At 38.4% G+C, this 23,244-nt stretch overlaps 1 protein-coding gene across 2 annotated transcripts; it reads left to right on the forward strand.

Moving 5' to 3' along the window:
- The first annotated feature begins 4,282 nt into the window (after positions 1-4,282).
- Positions 4,283-13,305, forward strand: angptl2b (angiopoietin-like 2b). 2 transcript variants are annotated; one of them, XM_058070627.1, is made up of 5 exons: positions 4,283-4,429; positions 7,460-8,348; positions 10,770-10,963; positions 11,737-12,007; positions 12,328-13,305. In XM_058070627.1, the coding sequence occupies exons 2-5, from the start codon at positions 7,484-7,486 to the stop codon at positions 12,525-12,527; spliced, it is 1,530 nt and encodes a 509-aa protein (XP_057926610.1). In that variant the 5' UTR covers positions 4,283-4,429; positions 7,460-7,483; the 3' UTR covers positions 12,528-13,305. The 2 variants fall into 2 exon arrangements, with proteins under 2 accessions (XP_057926610.1, XP_057926608.1); XM_058070625.1 differs by having other exon boundaries at positions 4,290-4,734.
- The last annotated feature ends 9,939 nt before the right edge of the window (positions 13,306-23,244 follow it).

The following is a 23,244-nucleotide window of genomic DNA, read 5'->3' on the forward strand; positions in this document are numbered from 1 at the left end:
ACAACTGGGGCGAGCTTGACAGTTCCAGTCTTTCCACTCAGATCATAAATCTCAAATGTTTCCAACCAATAAGAGTGGTCCTACACTTCCTGTCTCCAGCTTGATAGCTAAATGGTCATGCAATATCAAGTCATCTTTTTCCATACTATAGCACAGGGCAAAATATACATTTCTTATGATCATTTTGTTAATAGACATGTTTCTAATTTAAATTCTGAGGGGACATAGATGGTTTAAAAAAAAAAGTCCATTACCGCTATAACTGACATAAGATATTTGCATTTGTGGGAGGGGTGTCAATCAAACAGACAAAAAACACCCAGAAACAGGAGGCAATGGGTGACAAGGTTGATATGGATCAGCAGAGAACCATCCGTCATTGCTAGCTGACAGGAAGATTTGCTGGCTTTGTGCATACATGGCCTTGCTTAAATAAAGATTGCATGGGTAGCCTCCCACGCCAAGGCAATCATACTGGTTTTATTTTTTTTTTCATATAGTTATAGTTTATAGTTTTTATAATAAAACCTAAATTGTTTGTAAACAGGTTTGACATACAATATATGTAAACGGTACAGGGCTTTGTGCCAGTACACAAAGAACATTTTGGAATGGAATGGCCTTTATTGTCATTATACAAGATCTACAATGAGATTGGAGTGCTTCTCCTTTCAGTGCAATAGTTAAGTTAAAAAAGTATACAAAAAAAGGAAAAAAAAGACAGTTTACACGATATCCAAGATATGCACATAAATTTTGAAATGTTCAACATATCTGGCATGCATAATTTTTATGAACTAGTTGTGAATGCAATGTGAACACACTGCATGTGCTGTGTGCAATGTGCAAACAATGGGGGCGGTGCCTATAAAAGCGTGTTTCAGTCATATGAATAAGTTAGCTTTTCCACCACCTCTTGGAGCAAGTCGGGGGAATTCTCAAGTCATTTCTGTAGCCACTTGGATCTTCCATGTGAAGTTCATTTCATATTTTATGTCTTCTAGTCAGCATTTCCCTTAGGGATGAGTCGGATAATGCATTTTTTCCAGTTACGACTATGAAACGAGTACATTTCGTCATTATCTGTATTCGTGTTTAAGGAAATTGCTCATTATGTATTCACTCTTCACGCTCTGTGATTGGCCAGTCACACACTTGGACTGCCTCCTTGCAATAAAAGGAATTTATGAAGCTCGAGTGATGCCTGCTATAGTGTGACGTCACAACTGTGTCACGGATGATGTGACACATTGAGAGACTTTATTATATTCAAATTATAAGGCATTTTTGAGTAAACTTTGGATTTCATTTGTGTGTTTGTCTGTAATTAAAATATGGTCACCCAACAAAAGCAAAATAAAATACTATTTAATACACCAAGGCATATCACATTAATCACCACATAATGTGCTTATTATCCAGTATCTACTAAATGTACATTTACACAGTTTCAGCCGATAGCATTTGTCAGTTTTGTATCTGTGATGTCACCGCTATTCTTTCTAAAGGTTAGCCATTGTAGACCTAGTGACTGCATTGAAAAAAATAGCTCAAATGTCCTAAACAATCTTTTTTGTCTTTGAATGTGTTAATGAAGTCAATGCTATCACCAACATTCAGCATTCACTGGTTGCAAAACAAGATGATTGTATTTAACTACTTTCTAAAGATTAAAACTATAATAACTTTTTCACTATTTAACTACTTTCTAAAGATTAAAACTATAATAACTTTTTCACTTGAACACGTGCATAACATTTTCCAACATGCTTACATTCTTCCAAATGGTCAAATTCAAGGATGGAAAGAGAATTAATCATAGCATCAACACTGTGGCTTTGGATAAGACCCAATGAATAAGTTTGTTATATAATCAGCCCTGAAAAGGAAGTTGAGTTTCCAGTCACCAAGAAAGATGAATATTCCTATTTAACTGTAGTTGTCATCAACATGGAAAGCGCAGATCAGCACGGATGGAATAATGGAAGTTTAACTGTGAGTGTAAGTCGATAGTTGCTTTGATCAAATTTCTTTGAAGGATTAACTCTTTGGATGTTATGTACAGTGGATCTTCTGCCAGGAATTTAGTCTTTTCGAGCCAGTTGTGCATTCATCGTTGTGTCATTTGGTAAACATAATTAAAGGAAAGGAAGAAACTAGATTCTGATACTGATCACAACTGAAATTGTTCAATACTGATTGCATAGATTGATTGAAGTGTACATTTTAAAATGTATTTATGTTGAGTGAATTTGGGGGGGGGGGGGGGGGGGGCTTGTATTTTTTCATGGGTCTTGGAATTTCTGGTTGCACCCCTGCTATTGGCTAAATGATATGAGACAGGGAACCATAAAACTCTTTGCTCTTTTCCGACCTATACATTTTGTTACAATGTTGTAACTGTACATGTACTGACGTCACTGCAGCATGGACTTTCTTATATGGGCTGCAGATTCCCTGCACTCAATAAACGTTGACCTACGTTTCCAGAAGTCCTCGGGAGTCTGCTGTAAGTGGGCTGTGTAGGAGTGGGAGTGCCAGAAATTGACTGACACTGATCGGTGGCCGATCGACCAAAGCATAGAAGAAACAGCAAAACCAGTGACTACCAGTACATGCTGGACTGAATTGAAATACATGTAGTACTCTACCAAGAATAACAATGTTCACTGTAGTGACATTGTAATGAAGAGCAATGGAAGACGTCTATTTTGCATGCATCTTGTCCATTCTTAAAATATTTCAGTAAAATTACAACAGAGGACAAAATAAAAAAGCATTGCTTTATTATTGGCAATGCTTATGCTTAATTTATGAAACTGAAACCAAGAAAATGCAACAAAATTGATAGTGTACAAGCATATTCATGAGTAAAATTGCATTTTGATACAATAATAAATAATTTGTACATGTTAGCAGGTCTGCAATAACCTTGAAAGCCTCTCAAGAAGTGCTGCTACCAATACTGAAAGTTCAAGCCTTGGATGTAATTTGAACCAAAGAAATGGAAGAACTTCTTATTTTATAATATAAGTGAGAATACTTAAATTATTTTTAAGTAACCATTTGATTCCAGTTGTGATATCTGAACTATCAACTTGTCCAAATCTTGCTTTTTATACTCAGCTACTTGTTTCACAGTATTTTTCCATGATAGAAAAATAGAAAAGGACAGAAAACACTGATCTAATGTTTTTGTTCTTCGGCCTTCCAATTGGACATTTAATTGCCACTGGCAGCAAAAGGCTATAAAAAACTATTCATGCTGTTAGAAATCAATGTAAAAAAATTATCAGGTTAGGGCTGATATAAAAATGTATTATGTGTAAATGTATTATTATTAAAGCATTCAAATTTATTTGCTGCGGATCACCACAAATAGATTTGGCACTGCTTTGCTCATAATTATATTATAATGGGACTGTAATTGTCAAATATCATTCCAACTCCGTAGAGTAGATGACAGTTTGCTTCTTAAAACACTTGAAAGCATGAAACTTTTTTCTTCTTTTTTTCCTCCATAAATATGTGGTCTTCTGATCTGAAAACCATCAAATACACAATTTAAAAAGGAAACCTAATGACAACATTATTGGCTGAGTAAAAACTCCATAACTTTTATTGAAAGCAGATCAACAACACAAGACAACAGACAACATCCAAGGCAACAGGACCGAAAGCCAAGTCACAGCAAAATTCATCTTGCACTGACGTTGCAATGTGTCATCCCTTCTCCACCAGGACATGGACGCAAGTTACAGTAGTTCATCTCTGCCTCTGACGTAATGGCATCATTATTCTGTGGCATGATGTCATTTGAGTGTTGTTCGCTTAGCTGTGATCAACACGTTTCTTCTATTTCAGCTTCAGATGATTAAACAGGGTGGCCAGCCAGTCATTCAGACCTGGTCGGAGTTGAACACCTGGATGTACTTCCTGTCCTGACAACTTCTTTCCGTTTCTTGAGGCAGGTGATCATTATCACCTAATTAGGCTCTGATCAGTGGAAAACACAGCTTTGTCTAGCACCACAGGAACCATGCAGTCCCAGACCATATCAACAGTGGTGATGAACCAGTGTCCAGTGGGCAGGACGGGGGGTGGTGGAAATTTGAGTAGCGTGCATGTGTGTCAGTGAGCATGTGTGGGAGCAATCTCTTTTGTGTCACTGGGAGGAGGGGTGGAGTACATGCACCACGAGTGTGTTCAATTCAAGAGGGGGGGGTGGTTTGTCTGCTTACTGAAACTCTGCTAAAAAGTCATCATTTAAGAGTACCAAGGAGGGAGTGAGAGAGGTGCAGCTGAGAGAGACAGCCTCTTAGAGCTCTGAGGCAGAAGTGATGGATTCAGCTCACCAAAAAGTGACAGTCTTCTAAAGGGCCAACGGCAGCACTCTGTCACTTTCAAGAGACTTCACCAACTAGCTGAAGTTAGTATTGTTTCTTAAAATTTCTAAAACATTTGAAGGTGTTTTTATACGGGGGGGAGTTATGTGGAAGTCAAGCTTCTGTCATGCACATGACAGCTTTTTTAATAATAGCCTTTAGAATACTTTTACCCGTCCACTGCTGGAATGGACTGAAGTGTCAAAGAGTGAATAACCAGACTGGGACAGACCACAGGAGGACGAAGCTGTCTGACTTGGAATGACTTTCTATCAAGAGGAATTACAGTTGGCTCAGCCAGGAGAGAAAGGCAACTAAGGGAGTTTCGTCAATACTAGTCAATTTTCTTGTAAGTAATAACTTTGTCATATATACACATATTCTTTGTTAAAAATGAAGTTTAAATAAATACTGCATTGATATAAAATGACTTTGATTGGCATTTGCATATTAGTTAAGCATAGTATGAGCAATAATGTCTAACCTGTTAATTGACTGATCTGTTTGGTTGAGGTAAAGGGGTTGATTCACAGGGGGATGCTGGAGAGCAGGCACTCAATGAAAAGTAGTATGATGATGTGAATAGACAAATGGATAAATGGATAAACAGATAAATGGTATTTCAAACAAGGTTCCCCATGTACTGCAGGAAATGTGAATGTATTTTAGCTACAACTAAATTTAAATATCACAGTGTGCAACTTCGGGATGTTAGAGTAGTTGAAGAGGATATGAAGACAGGCACTTGAATCCTGTCTTTGTTTCTGCTGCCAGGGCAGTGTTTGGCTTTCAGGTAGAATTTTGGAACTTATCAAAACAATTCAGAAAGTACGAAAATTCACAAAACCTAGAATTGTCCTAGAGGTAATGAAACTCCAATTATAGTTGCATCGAGAAGAGATAAATAGCAATATAATGGTCATAATTCGACAAAGCATACCTGTGCATATAGAATGTTTTTGGACTCAACAATTATTTGGAAACATGCAGGAGACAACCCTTACTCATTAGACTTGATGCCAGTTTGAAATACTGGAAAGTAGTCCCATAAAGCTACTGAAATGTACACTATGTACTTGTATGGTTGTGGCGACATTTAAAGTAAGACACAGGGAACAAAATAGTTGAGTTGGCGTAGTACATTCTGGGGATGTGGTACAGAAAAATGATTTACCAGTAGTGGTCCTGCATCTACAGGGTCTAGGTCTCTCTCCATGTGTGCATGGCAACACACTCTAATGAGGTGACTAAGAATGTGAGGAATGCCATGCTCAAGCTGAAATGCGAAAGACGAGGGTAAGAGACATCATACAGTGAGTGAAAGGTTGTTCACCTTCCAATTAATATAAACTAAGCATTACCAAACAGCCTGGAGGGCTTCGCCGGTCGTAGACACACTGACCTAACTGGCTTGTCATGCTTGATTTAACACTGAGTGAAATTACTCAATAAGAGTAGGAGAGAGGGTTATACTGCACTTCTGTCATTCATCTTTGGACCATTAGCTGTGTGGAAGGATATTGCACTTCTCAACACCCAGTAATCATCGCCACTATTGTCCACTCAACAGCACCTTATTAAAGTGAACTGATGTCACGTCAATAATGAGATGGGGTTGTTGTTAACAGCACAGGATGAGGTTGTCTGTTGTTCCCTCTGGCGGATTGTCCATGGCATAATAACAGGGTGTCTCAGTTGAGTCAGATGGGACTCCTTTTTGTGCCTGGGGAAACTTACCTTAGTAAGTATTATTTAAAAAATGTGTGTTAACACAAGCACATAACCACATACATGTACAAAAATTTGCATTTCCTCATGCAAATACTTTTTTTTCGGCTTTGACATTTTGTGAAGCTTTGAGCAGGAGATTCTAGCCTCACAAGTGTCAACAACTCCTACACAGCAGAGCTCATGGTCCAAGGAGAGAAACCACCATATGAGCCACTATTCAAATATCATCATCAGCACAAGACAGCCAGAGGCGATCTTGTCAAAGGGCCAGCATTTTTCCCATCAGATACAGTGACGGCCAGATGTATTTGTAAAATTAAAGAATAAATATTGTATCCTAAGTAATATTATCATTATATATTTTAACTTTCCTTCCAAATGTTATTTATTAGCCTTTGTTTGTGGTTGTCAAGCTGTCCGTTACAGTGGCATATACAGTGTCTGTTTATAGAGAACAGTCAACGGGCATGAAAAAGGAAACCTGAAAGAGCTATATGTAGAAAACTTGTTGATTTCTATCCTTTCTATGAAATGCTCCTCAGTTGTATATGACACACCTCAAATGACTGTAGATATTACGTAACTCCTACAAGAAAACATGGACTTTGCAGCTTCACTCCACTTTTTCTAAAATATACAATTTTAAATCATGCTGTTTTGTGGTTGAAAACAGCTTAAAGTTAAAAAAAAAGCATATTTCATCTTTTTTTTGCCTAGTTTAAGCATAAAAATGGTAAAATACTAGGTGTCAGTACTGTTACTGTATTGTTCAGTGAGACATACAATAATAGACTTGATCGCCGGAACAACAGGCACAATAATCCTGAATAAAAATCCCTAATAAAAACATGGGCTACTTTTGCAGCCGTGTCAAATCACTTACTAATAAAACATAATCATTCTAAAATCACTACATGATATTCCATAAAACAAAACAAAATAATTGTGAAGCATGCAGACAAAATTCTTTCAATTGTCATATGCACAGTTAAAAAGAAAGGTTTTTAGTCTGGATTTGAACATTGCCAAAGTTGAGGATTCTCACACATCTTCCTTACTCTGGGAACCTGCAGAGAGACCACTACCTGACCTTTGTGTTTTTGGGACCCTAAAATGTCAGCGATGTACATACTTAGATGGTTAAATCATGAAAAGACTTGTCCTCAAGCAGAGCTGTTTGAAGTCAGTAAATGACTCAGATCTTCTGTCTATATTGGCCATGACTCTATCATTTACATCATTTTTGGAAAGGAAAAAATAAATCTAAGGGGTCAGTGTAATGGATATTTTGCCAGTGATCATGAGTTTCAATTGACTCCCCCTGTTCTTCCTCATTCCTCCAGGCTCGGTGAGTTGGACCAGATCTCATGGATACCCCTTCAATGGTCCTGCTGGGGCTCCTTCTTGCATATGGATCTGTCTGTCAGATTCACGGGAGTGTTTCAGACAGCCACCACAGCAGTACAGTGCCTCAAGAATTTGAGAGCAGTGACGATGGCCTTGAGAGAGAGTTTTTATATGCTGGAAGAAGCAAACGTGCTGCTCCAGACCAACAGCAGGACAAGTGTTCTTATACTTTTATTGTGCCACAACAAAAAGTGACAGGGGCTATCTGTGTCAACTCCAAGGAACCAGAAGCCATGCTGGAGAATCGGGTCAACAAGGAGGAGCTGGAGTTGCTGAATGTGGAGCTACAGAAACAAAAAAGGCAGATTGAGACTCTACAACAATTGGTAGAAGTAGATGGAGGTATTGTGAATGAGGTTAAGCTTCTGAGGAAAGAAAGCCGAAACATGAATTCTAGAGTTACCCAGCTGTATATGCAATTGCTCCATGAGATCATCCGGAAACGAGACAATGCCCTTGAATTAGCTCAGATGGAGAACAAAATCCTTAACCAAACTTCAGAGATGCAACAACTCACCAGTCGGTACAGAGACTTGGAACACAAATACCAGCACCTGGCTTCTTTGGCTACTAACCAGTCCGTTCTTATTGCCCTGCTGGAGGAGCAGTGCCAGGGTCGACCTCCTCCCCGACATGTCCCTGTGCCACAGCCACGAGCTCAGCCACCTCGACCGTCACCACCTCTCAACAAGCCTTACCAGCCACCAGTCCTACCTCGCATCAACAAACCAATCAGCAATGAGATACAGAATGATCAGAAGTCTCTTCCACCTCCAACTATGCCAACAATCACACACAGTCCATCTTCCACCGACAAACCCTCTGGTGAGTCTAATAACAAAAACGACAAAATGTGTGTACTTTCTTATAAAGGTAATGGTTTGTGTTACCTATGTTGCATTTTAAATACTTACTGATGCCAAGAAAACACAGTCACCAACACAGGCATCCTGACTGTTCAATCCAAATTAAGGTGCATGAGCACATTCACCAAGGCCTAATTCCCCCTATGAGTACTTAGTCCAACATTTAAATTTATGTAGAAATGATCATAGTTAAACCATCATTAAAGTGTTCTGTGCAAAGACTTTTTCAAACCTCAATCATTTAACAAGCGTTGACTTTTATAACCTTTTATAAAACCACCTATGGAAAGTGTGCCTGTTAAAAGAGTCTGTTGACAGCACTGATAGTGTCAAAAAAAAGCTGTGAGCAAGACAGAAAGCGCTGAAAAAAAAGAGAAGGCATGCGATACCGGGAGGCAATGATGTCATTTGTTCCACTTGCACCAGGCAAGAATCGAGTCATATGTTCCAACAAAGAACTTGACTTATCAAGTACAAAAGAGCAGCGTTTGGTTAGATCGTTCTCAGGCTTTATAGCTTTACAAAGACATTGTTGAAAATAAATAACTGTCAGAATTGACTGTGATATACCCCTAATTGTTTTGACCAGGGTCCAGAGAATGAAACAGCATTTAGTCTTACATTTAGCGTTTAAACTTAGTTTAAAGATGAATGCAGATCGAGTAATGTGATTTATTTCCTTTTACATGCTACAAATTGTAAATTCTCTTCCTAAGTGTTAATAGGCCCCACCCTCATGTACACCTCCTTATGACCCCTAATGTATGCTGTTTCCAACTTTATATGTTAAATTCAGCACTTTGTTTATGGTGCCAGCTGGCACACGGCACAAGAGTGTTGGAAGCTTTAACACTTTCACACTCAATTGAATTCAGGGGCCTGTTGCCACATTATAGTGTTTTTCCATGTCAAACATATTGACAAGAGGAAGGAGTTGAAAGATTTAAAGCATTCTTCCGATACTGTACATTTTATATACATATACAGTGAATCTCTGCACAGTCCCGATTCTTGTTGTCCACATTTTTGGTCAAATATCTTTATTTTTTTTCGTCCAATTTTTTTTTATTCCTAAAAAAAATATCTCATTCATTGTAAGATGGTAATCATTTATAAATATGTGATACTATAGGTAAACTGTACAACATACATGTATCACTGTTTTTCAGGAAATATGGTTTGTTATAGCACTTATAAAATGTTTTACAAGTGTTTAACAACATTTGTTGTTAAATATGTACTGTATTTCTTCTTGCCCTTCTACTTGCCCTTCACATGCTAAGACTCAACATGGTGGAATATCACACATTTAGCTACTGTATACTTCTAATGTTTTTTCTGAATTTATTTTAGTTCATTTAGTCATTTTTATGCTTGAAAATGACTCCATCCGTCCATCCATCTTCTATACCACTTATCCTCATGAGGGTTGTGGGAATGCTGGAGCCTATCCCAGCTTTCTTCGGGGAGAGGCGGGGTATACCCTGGACTGGTCGCCAGCCAATCACAGGGCACATATAGACAAACAACCATTCACACTCACATTCATACCTATGGACAATTTGGAGTCGCCAATTAACCTAGCATATTTTTGGAATGTGGGAGGAAATCTGAGTATTTTTGTATGTGATAGTGATGCCGCATAATTCAAAGTGCGACGTGGTGAGGGATGACTGCATGGCTGTGTCTTGTGACTTATCATTCATTAGTGGTGATTACTTTTTTTCAATTGAATAAGTGTGTTTAATAAATGCCAGGCATGTTTAGGGCTTAAACGTGACTGTGTTGCAAATGAACAAGAGCAATTGAGAAGAGAGGGTGTCACTTTTCTTGTAAATTTGAATAAAAATTGGAGGAGACTGTCAACATCAAGCGAGAAGAAGGGTTTGGAGTAGGGGAGCAAGCCATGTGTAAATAGTCATTTTTCGACCCTTTTGTATTGAGTTGTGGTCTCCTTTAGAGCAGTGTACACAATAACCTGCACAGAAAACTTAGTTGTATAAAAATTCTGGACAATCCAACCATTAAATATGAGGTTGCAAGCAAACAACCCCCCATAGATGAAAACATAACATCCTCAGTGGGAGGAGTAAGCCCAATACTGCACTGTAAGGAAATAAAAGAGGGCTGAAAAGTTTCCTTGTTTCATCAGTCCGCTGTCAGGGTTCCCTTTGCCCTCATGCCAGTGTTTCCTTTGGCTGCACTTCCAGCAGCCATTTCCCCTATGAGAGGAAAAGCCAAGACAATTTTACTGTTAAAATCAGAAGCAAGTTGTTGATGGATGGGATTCCCTTCGTATGAATGTGAAATCTATTTGTGGCTATGTTGAGATGCCGGACAGAATATAACCCGTTTTATATTATGTCATTTTACTGTCCAGGTCCATTCAAGGACTGCCTGCAGGCTCTGGAAGAAGGTCACACCAACAGCAACATGTACCTATTAAAACCAGAGAATGCCAATCGTCTAATGCAGGTGTGGTGTGACCAGAGACATGACCCAGGTGGCTGGACCGTAATCCAGAGGCGAGTGGATGGCTCTGTCAACTTTTTCAGGAACTGGGAGACATACAAGGTAGTACCACTTCACAGCAACATTAAGCACTTCATAGTCCCGAAAGCAGCTGGTGGCTTGTCAGGGCACTTTGACTCTAACCAGATGTGAGCAAATAATGACTGGGGAATTATTTAGTTTACAAAGTGTCTCAGGTGGCACTTTCAGTCATGGTAAAACACACATGACTCATTAATCCCATCTACATATGTTTTAGTGGGTTTAGCGCGCACAGTAAATTAAAATAACAATGTTTGACTGGTGGTTGTGTAAGCATTCTAGCCTTATGAGTTTTCCTGATTAAAAATAAAAAGAAACATTTGTTTACTGTACGGTTATAATTAAATTGTAGCAAAGGGCAGAAACGGATATTTCCTAGACACAATCTTTTAACCTCCTGAGGTCATAAATTGCATTCATGTGCTAATCAGAAGGAGTGTTTGTGTGATTCAAAGCATGTGTAGGGCAGGGAATTGTACAAAAGCACAACTGACTAAATCGAGAACAAAGGCTCCCAAGGCAGCGTTCAGGACACAGTGTGTGCATTTCTCTGTAGTCAATGACAAAATGGAAACACACACTAAACAGTCAATCCCTGTCAAACATGACTCATAGGATCCATTTACAAAAATGGTCCAATAAATAAATAAACCTGCAGAAAAGCAAAAGTCATAGCTCGCTTCATCAGGACAGCCTACCACACTTGAACAGATAAGATGTGCAAAACTTTCAAACAGTATTAAGAAATTGATCTCAGAATCAAACTGATGGTGTCTTTCTTTTGCACTTCACAGCAAGGATTTGGAAATATCGATGGCGAGTACTGGCTCGGGCTGGAAAATATCTATTGGTTGACTAACCAGGGAAACTACAAACTGCTGGTAACACTGGAGGACTGGTCTGGCCGGAAAGTTTTTGCAGAGTATGCCAGCTTCCGAGTGGAGCCCGAGGCTGACTTCTATAAGCTAAGGGTGGGTCGTTACCATGGCAATGCTGGCGACTCCCTCACTTGGCACAACGGGAAACAGTTCACAACACTGGATAGAGACCATGATGCTTATACAGGTATGATTTATGAAATCAGTTTTATATACAGTGGATCCCCGCATACTCATGGCCCTGCAAATTTTGATACAAAAATGTTTTTTTTGTAATTATCCCCCCCATTCCCCTTAAGTTGCTAATAATTTCTAAATAAGTCATAATATACAGCAAGACATGTGTCAAAAATATACATTTGTGGGCATATCAATTACTCGTGTTTTTCACCATTCAATGCTGGCCCTGGAATGTAAACCCATGAAAAGAGGGGATCTACTATAGTTATTTTTGCAACAATGCAATGCAATGCAACAACTCTTTTAACCTTTTCATCATCTCGCCAGGTAATTGTGCCCACTACCAGAAGGGAGGCTGGTGGTACAACTCTTGTGCCCATTCTAATTTAAATGGAGTCTGGTACAGAGGAGGACACTACCGAAGCCGCTACCAAGATGGAGTATACTGGGCTGAGTTCAGAGGCGGGGCCTATTCGTTAAAGAAAGTGATCATGATGATTCGTCCTAACCCAAACACTTTCCACTAGCTATTAAAACTCACATGCTGAATTTTCCCTGCAAGAAGAGACACACCTAAATGTTCCATAGTGTTTATCAACATAAAATGTTACCCTTAGTAATGGTATTAGTATATCGCACAGGTACATTACTGAAAACAAAGGCATTAAAAAAGTTATACCACGATCACAGAGTCCAAGATGAAACACATGAAAACTCTTTCTACTTCAAGTCACTTGCGTCCAACATAACATAAACATCTCTTTTTATGATCAAATGAATCAATAGGGAACCAAAAACTTAAGCGTCTTGAAGTCACATACAATATGTGACACCTTTACAATATACTGGCAGGATATCCAGTTAAAATACATATCATTTTATCCACTCATTATACCCTATTACAAAGGGAAATTAAATTAGACATTGGAACCGTGCAATCTATTTTCTACATACTGTATATTGAGTTGTAGTATTATGCAGTACCAGTGACACAGGAAACGTATCCCATGACATTTTTTAATCTAAATGACAGTTTATAAATCATCAGAACAGTAATATTATTTTGGGGTGTTTTTTTTATCGGCCTAGGTTGCTATATAAGCCAAAAATAATAGTATGGTGTACAAAATATTGCAATAATCCAGTCCTCCGACAGCTGACATTGTGACATGTTTTCTTTGCTTATTACAGTATTCTCTCCAACTGCTTGAACCATTATCCATGTATTTGCTTGTATGAATCAAGCATTGTATTTACTGTATAAATCCAAAGGTTGCTGATGTCTGTGGATCCAACACGTTGCATTTGTACATAAGATGTTTGTAATATAAATATCGTAAATACATTTGTTATGTTAAACATTGCAATAAAAGATGTACAGTGAAAATGGTTCCTCCTTATTTCATGCTAAAAATTGCCAAGGAAATTGACAGAAAAGCAACTTAAATTCTCACTATGATTTATTCAAATGCGTTTTCAAGATGGCTTGATTTTTGGGGACATACTGCAGTCTTGGATAAAGGCAAGATTTATGAGGGATGTGAGTTGATGAATGATCGCTCTCTCCAGTCTCATTCTCACGGGAATATATTTGAGTATTCTGAGTGCTCCCACACAAGGATTATTGCCTGACCACATACTTTTTTTCTGTGCACTTTTTATTACCACTTTCATATTCTTGGGTCAGTTAATACTTTACAAGTGCTATTTACAAAAATTCAAGAATAAATAAGCCCATTAAGCCTGTGTCCAACAAAATAGCAAATACTGATATTTAGTCCAATAGTAAATAAACATTGTGATTATACTAGGTGCTGACCCAACAGCGGTCGTGAGAGGCAGATTAAGCCTTACAATAACATAAAATATAGTAGAATAATATATAACAATTATTTGTCTATTGAACTGCATTATAAATTTATATTCTGGATTATTCTAATGAGTTTTTAAAACTTTTTCTTCAGTAAAAATCACATTATTTCCTGCTCAAATGCAGGGAAGATACCTAAGGCGAGACCACCAAGACTGTGGCGCAAACCCTGCCTGCCGTCTGAGTACACACCAAGTTATCTCCTGGCACCTGCCAGTTTATGTTTGTTAGCATGTTGCCAATTTCATTATTCTTGGTAATCAGACAATAAAATACACGGAAATGCCAAGAGGCAGGAACTTGCGGTACTGCTGCATACTGAAAGGTGCTTGTCACTGAGGTCCTTCCTTCCTTTGTTATTTCTGCCTGCACTCGCTGGCATGGATGCATTTGATATTTCTGATATTGTTCTCAACTTATTTGTATATGCTTTGGTGAATTATTGAGTTAGTTAGACTGCCGCAAAGGAGGATTATGTACAGAAACTCACCAAGATATAATCAGACTTTTACAACAAAGTATCAGGACTTTTCCTGGAGAAGGAAAAGCTGCATGTATTTCATATACAAATAAAAGGTAAGAACACAAATGATTTTCAGTTTGTAAAATAAATGTTTAAAATACTTAAAAAAAATTAAAATGAAAAAAAATAGTTTAAAGTTTAAAAACTTTAAATTTTATAAACCAAAGTGAGTTATTCTCTTTTTTGGGTTATCCCCTTTTTTTATGAGAAAGCTGTATTAACAAAATAATAACACTCTGACGGGGTCCATGCCTCACCAGCCATGAACCATGAACCATAAACCATGAAGGAAATCTTCACTGTATAAACACGGCTCTTAATGATTTTATATAATGATGACATTTTTTTCACAATTACCACAAAGAAGTACAATCTAGAAGCCTTACTTTACAAAATGAGTGCAAATACTGCACTTGGCAGAACAAAATCAAGCACCATCATATAGATTTAGCAGGCTAGAAAACGAGTAATGAAATGTGACAGGCTTGACTTGTTCAAGTAATGCATCCAGCAGTCGTGTCCACTGTCAGCAAAACTTGCCTTCACTTGACTAAGTGTCGATGGGTTTTCCAAAGACAGCTGGAAAATGAACCTAGAATGACTTCACAATGATGAACAAAAACCGCATCATGTCATACTTGGAGACCTGAACATTTCCGACAATGGAGAATTTTTTAGACAATTGTAAATGAATTTCTGTGACTGACAACTTTACAGACAATTTCACTTTACTTAAGAGGCCAGAGACCAACAGGACTAAAGGGACATGCACAATTTGTCCAAATAAAACCTAACTTACCATGTTAGTACCTCATACTGACAAAGTAAGGGGTGGAGCTTATTTCCCCTGTTGTACTGACAAGCAGTGAATGCTGAAAGATGTTTCAAAATAGTGTGAAGCTTCTGACTGGACAATGATATGAATCCCTGCAGCTGGACACAGTGAAATGGTGAGCATGTATTCATTCATTCATTCCTTTTCTACCGCTTATCCTCACGATGGGTGCTGGAGCCTATCCCAGCTGTCTTCCCAGTTGTTGAGTGGTCGCCAGCCAATCACAGGTCACATATAGACAAACAACCATTCACACTCACATTCATACCTATGGCCAATTTGGAGTCAATTAACCTAGCATGTTTTTGGAATGTGGGAGGAAACCGGAGTACCCGGAGAAAACCCACACATGCACGGGGAGAACATGCAAACTCCACACAGGGATGGCCGAGGGTGGAATTGAACTCGGGTCTACTAGCTGTGAGGCCTGTGTGCTAAGCACTTGTGTACCGTGCATGCCTGTGAGCATGCAACCCACAGTTTCTCTTATTCTTCAACACTTACCTAAAAAGCTATTCGCTTTAACCCTGAAACTGTGGTAATCGTGTGTTTCATCGTCTCCATAAACAGAAACAACATTGCGTGTCTGAGGACTCACCGCCATGGAAAGCCTTTAGCAAGGTTAGCCTGTGCAGATCCCATATTTCAACCAACATGGAAAACCATGAGCTGACGCATTGCAAAGTCAGCAAAAAGACAACCACATTTCCTGAACTGTCAAACCTGAACATGAACCTTGAAGCTTCACATCTGCGAAAGTCCATGTCCTTAGACTGTTTATAGAAGCGTTTTCCTTTCCCCTGTCAGATTTCTTCACATTCTGCTCTCTTGGTAAATCCCGTGATATCAGTAGAAACCACAGGACAAATTGTTTTATTGAGACCTTTAACCACTTGCATTTCAGGCCACATCTGAGGGCCGTCACCAACTTCTAATAAATATTCACTTTGTCAAACTGTGCAAATGAGTGTGTGTGTGTGTGTGTGCCATGGCATCAGAACCACATTCATGGTAGAGTACATCAAATTCCTTGCTTATTGTGGTAATTGGTTTTGTCACCAATTAATGGCAATCAGCAATGGTCCTAGGAGATACTGACTGGTTTTTGAACCCCTGTGGACCACCTCCAATACAGTTAAACCACACATTTTGAAGTGGCCTTTAATTGTAGCCAACCTAAGGCACACCTGTGCAATAATCATGCTGTCTCATCATCTTGACACACCTGCGAGGTGGATAGATTACTTCGAACAAGTTTTAGATCTTTGGAATCTCATGAAAAATGGCAGCAATAACAAAAGTATTGCGTGCATATTTATTTGACTAATGATATGCTTTATTCACCAACAAAACAGCGTGATTTATTCATTAATACACATAGATTTTTAAAACTGTCACAGATTGAAGCTGTGAAATTCGAGACGACTGTGGTATATTTTTAAATTAATGGTCTTGCCTTGATATTCTATTCACAATACATTCAGAACTGACAATACAAATTGATTATTTTGGTTATTTGATCCATTTATGGAATGTGCAGACGGAGGTAATACACACATGTCTTAAAATTACTACTGTAGTGTTAGTTTTATCAGTCAGAATTCACATCCACAATAAATACATTGGAGTTGACTATACTATATATTACTCATATATATAAGCAGTGTGGGATTCCTGTGTAGTTTTCAACTAAACATAATAAAAAAAAAATAATTCTGCCATTCTTGAATTTCCAATAAGACGTCAGCCTTTCAGGCTTCTTTTAGGTGTTAAGTGTTTTGACGTCTACTGCACAAAAAGTATCGAGGAAGGAGAAGGCACTTTTCCCACTCAGATTGTGTCTCATTTTCCGTGCTTATGACCCAGCAACATGATTCAAGTCGTTCAAACAGCTACTGCAGCTGGTGTATAATAGTTGTTGTTTGCAATAACTTCATTATTGTCCAAAGTGACCACACAATGTATAGCAGTGATTTCAGTAATGGAATAGTGTCATACTATACTTCAACTGAGTTAATTCAACAGTGATTTATGTTTAACATTTAACTGTCAACACAAGGTAGCCAAAAATCTGACTCTAAATGCAACTGTAAAACAAACAAGATGGGAAATAAATAAACTCTGCACAAAAAGGTAAATATCACATTTTTCCTTTCATTCCAAATGCATCCCTTTGCTGCTGTAAAATAATTGTGATGCATACGGGAGTTATTAAGGATGCTTGAAATTGGAAAAACATAATGATGTGGTGAAGTGTCTCATTGGGAGAATAGTCATTTCATTGTTTAGTGGAAATTTGGAATTCCTGTTTCTTTCCATTTTCCAAAGGCTCAGCATTTGAACTGATTTCCAACTGTGGATGCGTGCACATTTGCCTATAATCTAACAACCTCTGACCACTGTTCCATGCCCTGTTTGATGTTGTTTCCTAAGCATAAAAGAGATCTCTCTCGGGAACTCTCTCTCAAACTATATTTTCCTCATCATAGTTTTTCGAAAATACAGATGTAGGTATTTTCACGTTGCAATATTCCCTTGTGTTTTACATTAAAGAGACTAAATGCAGGAACTTCCCCCAGCTGCTAAGAGGGCGCCAACATTCGACCGTACTGGATTATACTGGACCGTAAGGATTATATCCCGCCTTCTTGAGTATGTACGGCAACTGCTACATAGACTCTGTGTGCTTTCATTCAGGACGCTTACACTGATGTAGAGTCCAGCACTGTAACCAAAACTATTGCTGTTATTACCAATGTCTGAAAATGTACACAAACTTAAAAAGCTTGGGAAACATATGATTGGAACTTTTATTTTATAAAACAGAATGCTGGCGATGATAACATTTTGTCTAAATTGCTACGCGTGTTATGCAACATGATCTTCCAGACTTTCCAGGCTCCAGCTTGAAGTCATCAACTCTCGGAAATTAATAAGGTATCTGTATATCTACTGTATCTTAGAAATAAAAATGGCTAATTTCTAAATATTTCAACTGAATAAATCATGCCACACCTGACAAAAATCCATATTGTTATTTGAATTGTAACATTTAATAAATACATTCCAAAAAAATCCACTTCTAATGAGTTCTCCTACTCACTCTAAATAATGAGTCTTGTGTAGTCCAACACATTACACAACACAGTACCCCAAAGGCCTTCAGACCATTGCTAGCCAATGAGTCAACATTACTGGAACAAAGATTAGTTCCCCCACAGAAAAAAAAACTAAACTGCTTTAATAAAGGAAAATATGAATAAGGAGAAACTGTGCATTCATAAAATGATTCATTTCTTGGAATTTGACTGACGTCCTTTGTCTCAAGAGCTTTTGTGAATATGTCATGCTGACATACTGTACACACTTTACCTGCATTATTAAGATTTTACAGATTACAATCTCAACGCTGTTAACTCCTCCACATTGAGAGGAGCCATATGACATGGGAGGTGGTCAGGACATGTCCGACCGGGAGGAGGCCTCAAGAAAGACCCACATATATATAATATTTATTTTACACTTACGTCTACTATCATATAACTACATAACAATAATGATAAGTATCATAATTTATATTCCCCTCCATAATAAAGTGCAATAAAAAAATTTTTGACAGTACACAGCCCACTTTTCATTTAGCAACACCAACGATAAACAAGCCTCCCTTCCTCTTGTACTCCATCGTCCCTTGTCCTTTGTTTTATGGATTGTGTTGTATTATGTCCTCACTTCTGTAAATATGCACTCCATACAGTAGAATATGTCCATCACTGCTGTACACACTCAATGTTTGCAAAATAAAAAAATAAATGGCAAGGTGTCCCTTATTTATATTTCAGTTAGTTAACAATCCCACTAGTGAAATAACCCAACTTAGCTGACTACCTAGCGACTGAGAGAGTAAGTTATTTAACATCCATCAAAGGCAGCAGAGAACCAAACATCACATTAGCAAAAAGTCTTACAATACTGTACCTCGGTCATTGTCTTCTCCATTGTTCCTTTATTTTTCCATTCAGTCAGTATCTCGCCTCCACATGTGGAGCCCACCTGGGCCCAGCAGGCCTGTCATGTTGGGGACTTGGAGAATCAGGCCAGGAGGTTGAACATCCATTTTCCAAAATTGTCTCTTTTCTTACTGATTTACTTTGTGTCACAGAACCAACACTGCCCTTAAATGAATAACCAATGTGTGTGTGTTTTTTTTTAAAGAATTAATAATTAAATCATATCTTAACTACATGTCATCCTTTGTTGCCTTTTTGCAAAGCAAAGAAATCTAGTATGTTTGTATAGCAATATTTACTCAAATGACCAATGTAAGGACAGATTGTGGAGGTTGACAAAAGTAAATGTAATTGTATCAATCCGTTTTCTATGCCGCTTATCTTCATGGGGGAGGTATACTGGAGCCTATCCCAGCTGAATTTGGGCGACAGACGGGGTACACCCTGGACAGGTTGCCAGCCAGTTGCAGGGCATATTTGTTACTAATGATTGAAAATAATTTATCAGTAAAATTGACACTTTCCCATACATTTTTATTGTGGCAGCCCACCGTGAATACATTTGGACCACTCCAAATAGATTTGGTGCTACCTGTTCGCACTTGTTCACAAACACCTTATAATGGAACTTTCTGTGAATGTTGTTCCAACAATGTACAGTAGACAGCAACACTGTGCTGCCAATTTAACAAGTATTCAGAGCACTGTGGATTCTACTTTGGGCATGTGACCAATCACAGCAGAGTGGGCGGGAAGCACAATTCCAAGGAAATACAGCTGGAATAGGTGCAGATTCTGAAAGATCTGGAAGAGCGTTTTCTGTGCGGGTTATTGTGTGTAGCTGTTTATAGGAGACCACAACTCAATTAAAAAAAGGGTCAAAAAATTAACATAATAGGTCGCCTTTAACAAAAAAGTGACTTGCAACAAATCTAGTAACTTTCTCTGGCCTTTTTGGAGACTTGTAAATGTCCCGTCTTGCTTGTGACTGACAAAAAACCCAGAAAAGAAGCACCATAAGAAAGTTCATTCATTCATTAATTTTCTACCGCTTATCCTCACGAGGGTGGCGGGGGTGCTGGAGCCTATCCCAGCTGTCTTCGGGCGAGAGGCGGGGTACACCATGGACTGGTCACCAGCCAATCACAGGGCACCTATAGAAAAACAACCATTCACACTCACATTCATACCTATGGACAATTTGGAGTCGCCAATTAACCTAGCATGTTTTTGGAATGTGGGAGGAAACCCACGCATGCAAACCCAACTCCACACAGAGATGGCTGAGGGTGGAATTGAACCCTCGTCTCCTAGCTGTGAGGTCTGCGCGCGTACCACTCGACCGCTGTGCCGCCCCCATTAGAAAATTAGTTTGTATTTTTTTTTCTAAACCTATTTGATTTGCTTTAATTTTTGGGGCTAATTTTTGCCCCCCACAGCATTTTTAATGACATCCACCTTCGTCATGGACAATTATGAAAATCTTTCTGTACTTCAGCAGCCCTAACAGAGCACAAGTCCCCTTCCAACAATAGTTAGGAAGGAAACCGGTGACTTATGAGCATTGGCACTGTGTCAGGCCACTTTATGGCAGGATGCAATCAGAGCTTCCCAGGATGCTCAGTTGTGCTTTCCACTCAAGTGTGGTTATGCAGATTTTCCTGAAAGTTTCTCCTTGTAGTAGCAAAACTGTCAAACTGAGACTGTAATGTCAAATAGGTTGTGTAGATTATGTTTCACCAGAGATCGGTTAAAGAGCCTTTGACCTAGAGTTTTATAGACTTAGTTTGCATGCTCATATTCTACTGCACACAGGATGATTCCATATCTATGTAACATGATAAAGCAATCTAACTACTGTTGGTCAACAATATATATCATGAGTGGTGGCCAGTTCACACCACATGTTGACATTTATTTCATAAAGTTGGAATTATTTATTGCACCGTGGTGCTTTGTGCTGCAGTCTGATGTAAAGCTATTCCCTAAATCAAGAAAACACCAGCAGAGAACACAGCCAGTCAGTTCAGAGTTTTATTACACATTTGGCTCCCTTATGGTCTTATTTATGCAAAACACACACGCAGTTGTAATTTGGGAGGCTGTAGCACAGCTGTAGCACTCAATAAATATAAGTCTCGCTTACGTTTGTTTTTTTAACGTGGTGGGAATAAGAGAAATTACACTGACAAAGATTAGTCAGAAAATTTCAGTTAGGCAATTGACCTGTTATGAGATGAATTAATATTATTACCAGCCACCTGAGACAAATACTTTTTTTTTTCTTTAACTTGGCCTCGGCTGTTTTTTTTCCCCCTCTTTTGAAGGGCCTACTTTTTCCACCAAAGAAGCTCAGTGCAGGGCCAAGCTCATTTATATCAATAACATACAAACATTTCAATTATTTAGATGTGGTTTTGAAAGACTATTTTATGTCACAGGTCAGACTGAAATTTAGAGATACCATTGAACCTTTAGGATGGAACAGAACCTGGTTTAAGATGATGGTTGCCCTCTGAATATTATATTTTTTGCATACAGAATAATGCAAATAAAAATAGGATTCTGTCATAAACAGTGATGGTAAAATTTTTAGCAGTATTAGTTACTTTCCCATCAATTGAAGTAGTAACTGAATATTAGGTACCAAGAAAGTAATATTGTGTTACCTTTTTGAAAAACCTTCAAATATGTAAAATTATTTGGATTTAGTTTAGTAGTGGGTAGAGCTCGTGACTTGCAATCTACCAAAACGCTAGTGGGCATTGTCCTGAGATTGAGCAACCACAACTCCTGTTGACTAGCTATTTAGCTTCATGTGTTGTAGTTGTAGTAGTAGTGACAGTGAAATCCAGATTATTTATATCAATATTAATGCATAATACAGCACCACATGTCCCTGTCAAAAAGTTATGTTGTAAAATTTAAAATAGTAATTGACTTAGTTTTTGAAAATTGTTGTTTTTCATCATTTTTCAACACTTTATGCCAGTAAAAAACTGCTTGTGCCTTCCACAGATACATATACTTTTGAAAGTATGTACTGTAAGTATTGGGTCAGTGTCCCGCTAAGAACCTCAAAACTGGTCTGTATTTTCTGCAAGAGCCTTCACAATACCCTATGCTGATCCACGGTGACCTGGATTTGTTGTTCCTAAAAGGTCAGAGGTGATTTGAAGGTTTTCTTTTTTTCTCACCATCATTAATCTCTCTCCATTCAGCAGGCAGTGTCCTCTGGTGACCTCGTCCAGGGAGGTAGCAGTCCCCTGGGCTTCTTGACAGCACGCTGTTTGTAGATGATTACGTCAGCTTACACTTTTTTAGTGCTTAATTAGGGCTCGAGCACTGACAGTGCGAAAGACCTATTGTAATCGTAATGTTTCTTCTTCTTCTTATTATTATTCCGATGAAATGATCGCCATTTTGAGGGCCTTAACATGCCCGAAAACTCACCAAATTTGGCGAGCGCATCAGGTCTGGCGAAAAATTTGATATTTTATGTGTTTCAAATATAATGTTCCAAAATGGAGTCACTAGCGCGACCTTGAAATAAAAAAAAAATTGCCCCCACCACCAGTTTTTGTGTTTTTGACCAGATAAGTGCATTAGAATTAAGTTGAAAAAAATGAAAAAAACGATACACCCCCTCCTTACGTTTTTTGCCAAAAATCACAAAATTCAAACTCTGGCATTTTATGCCATTTTTGGGTGCTTCTGGGGCTCCTGTTGAGTGTGTGTGAGGTTTCCACTGTGTTTGTGACCAGAAAAGTGCATTAGAAGCAAGTTGAAAAAAACTGAAAAAAATGATACACCCCCCTTACGTTTTTTGTCAAAAATCGCAAAATTCAAACGCTGGCATTTTATGCCATTTTTGGGTGCTTCTGGGGCCCCTGTTGAGTGTGTGTGAGGTTTCCACTGTGTTTTGACCAGAAAAGTGCATTAGAAGCATGTTGAGAAAAACTGATACGATAACTGAACGATAACCCCCCTTTACGTTTTCAGTAAA

This window comes from Doryrhamphus excisus, chromosome 4 (assembly GCF_030265055.1).
Source record: "Doryrhamphus excisus isolate RoL2022-K1 chromosome 4, RoL_Dexc_1.0, whole genome shotgun sequence".
NCBI lineage: Eukaryota > Metazoa > Chordata > Actinopteri > Syngnathiformes > Syngnathidae > Doryrhamphus > Doryrhamphus excisus.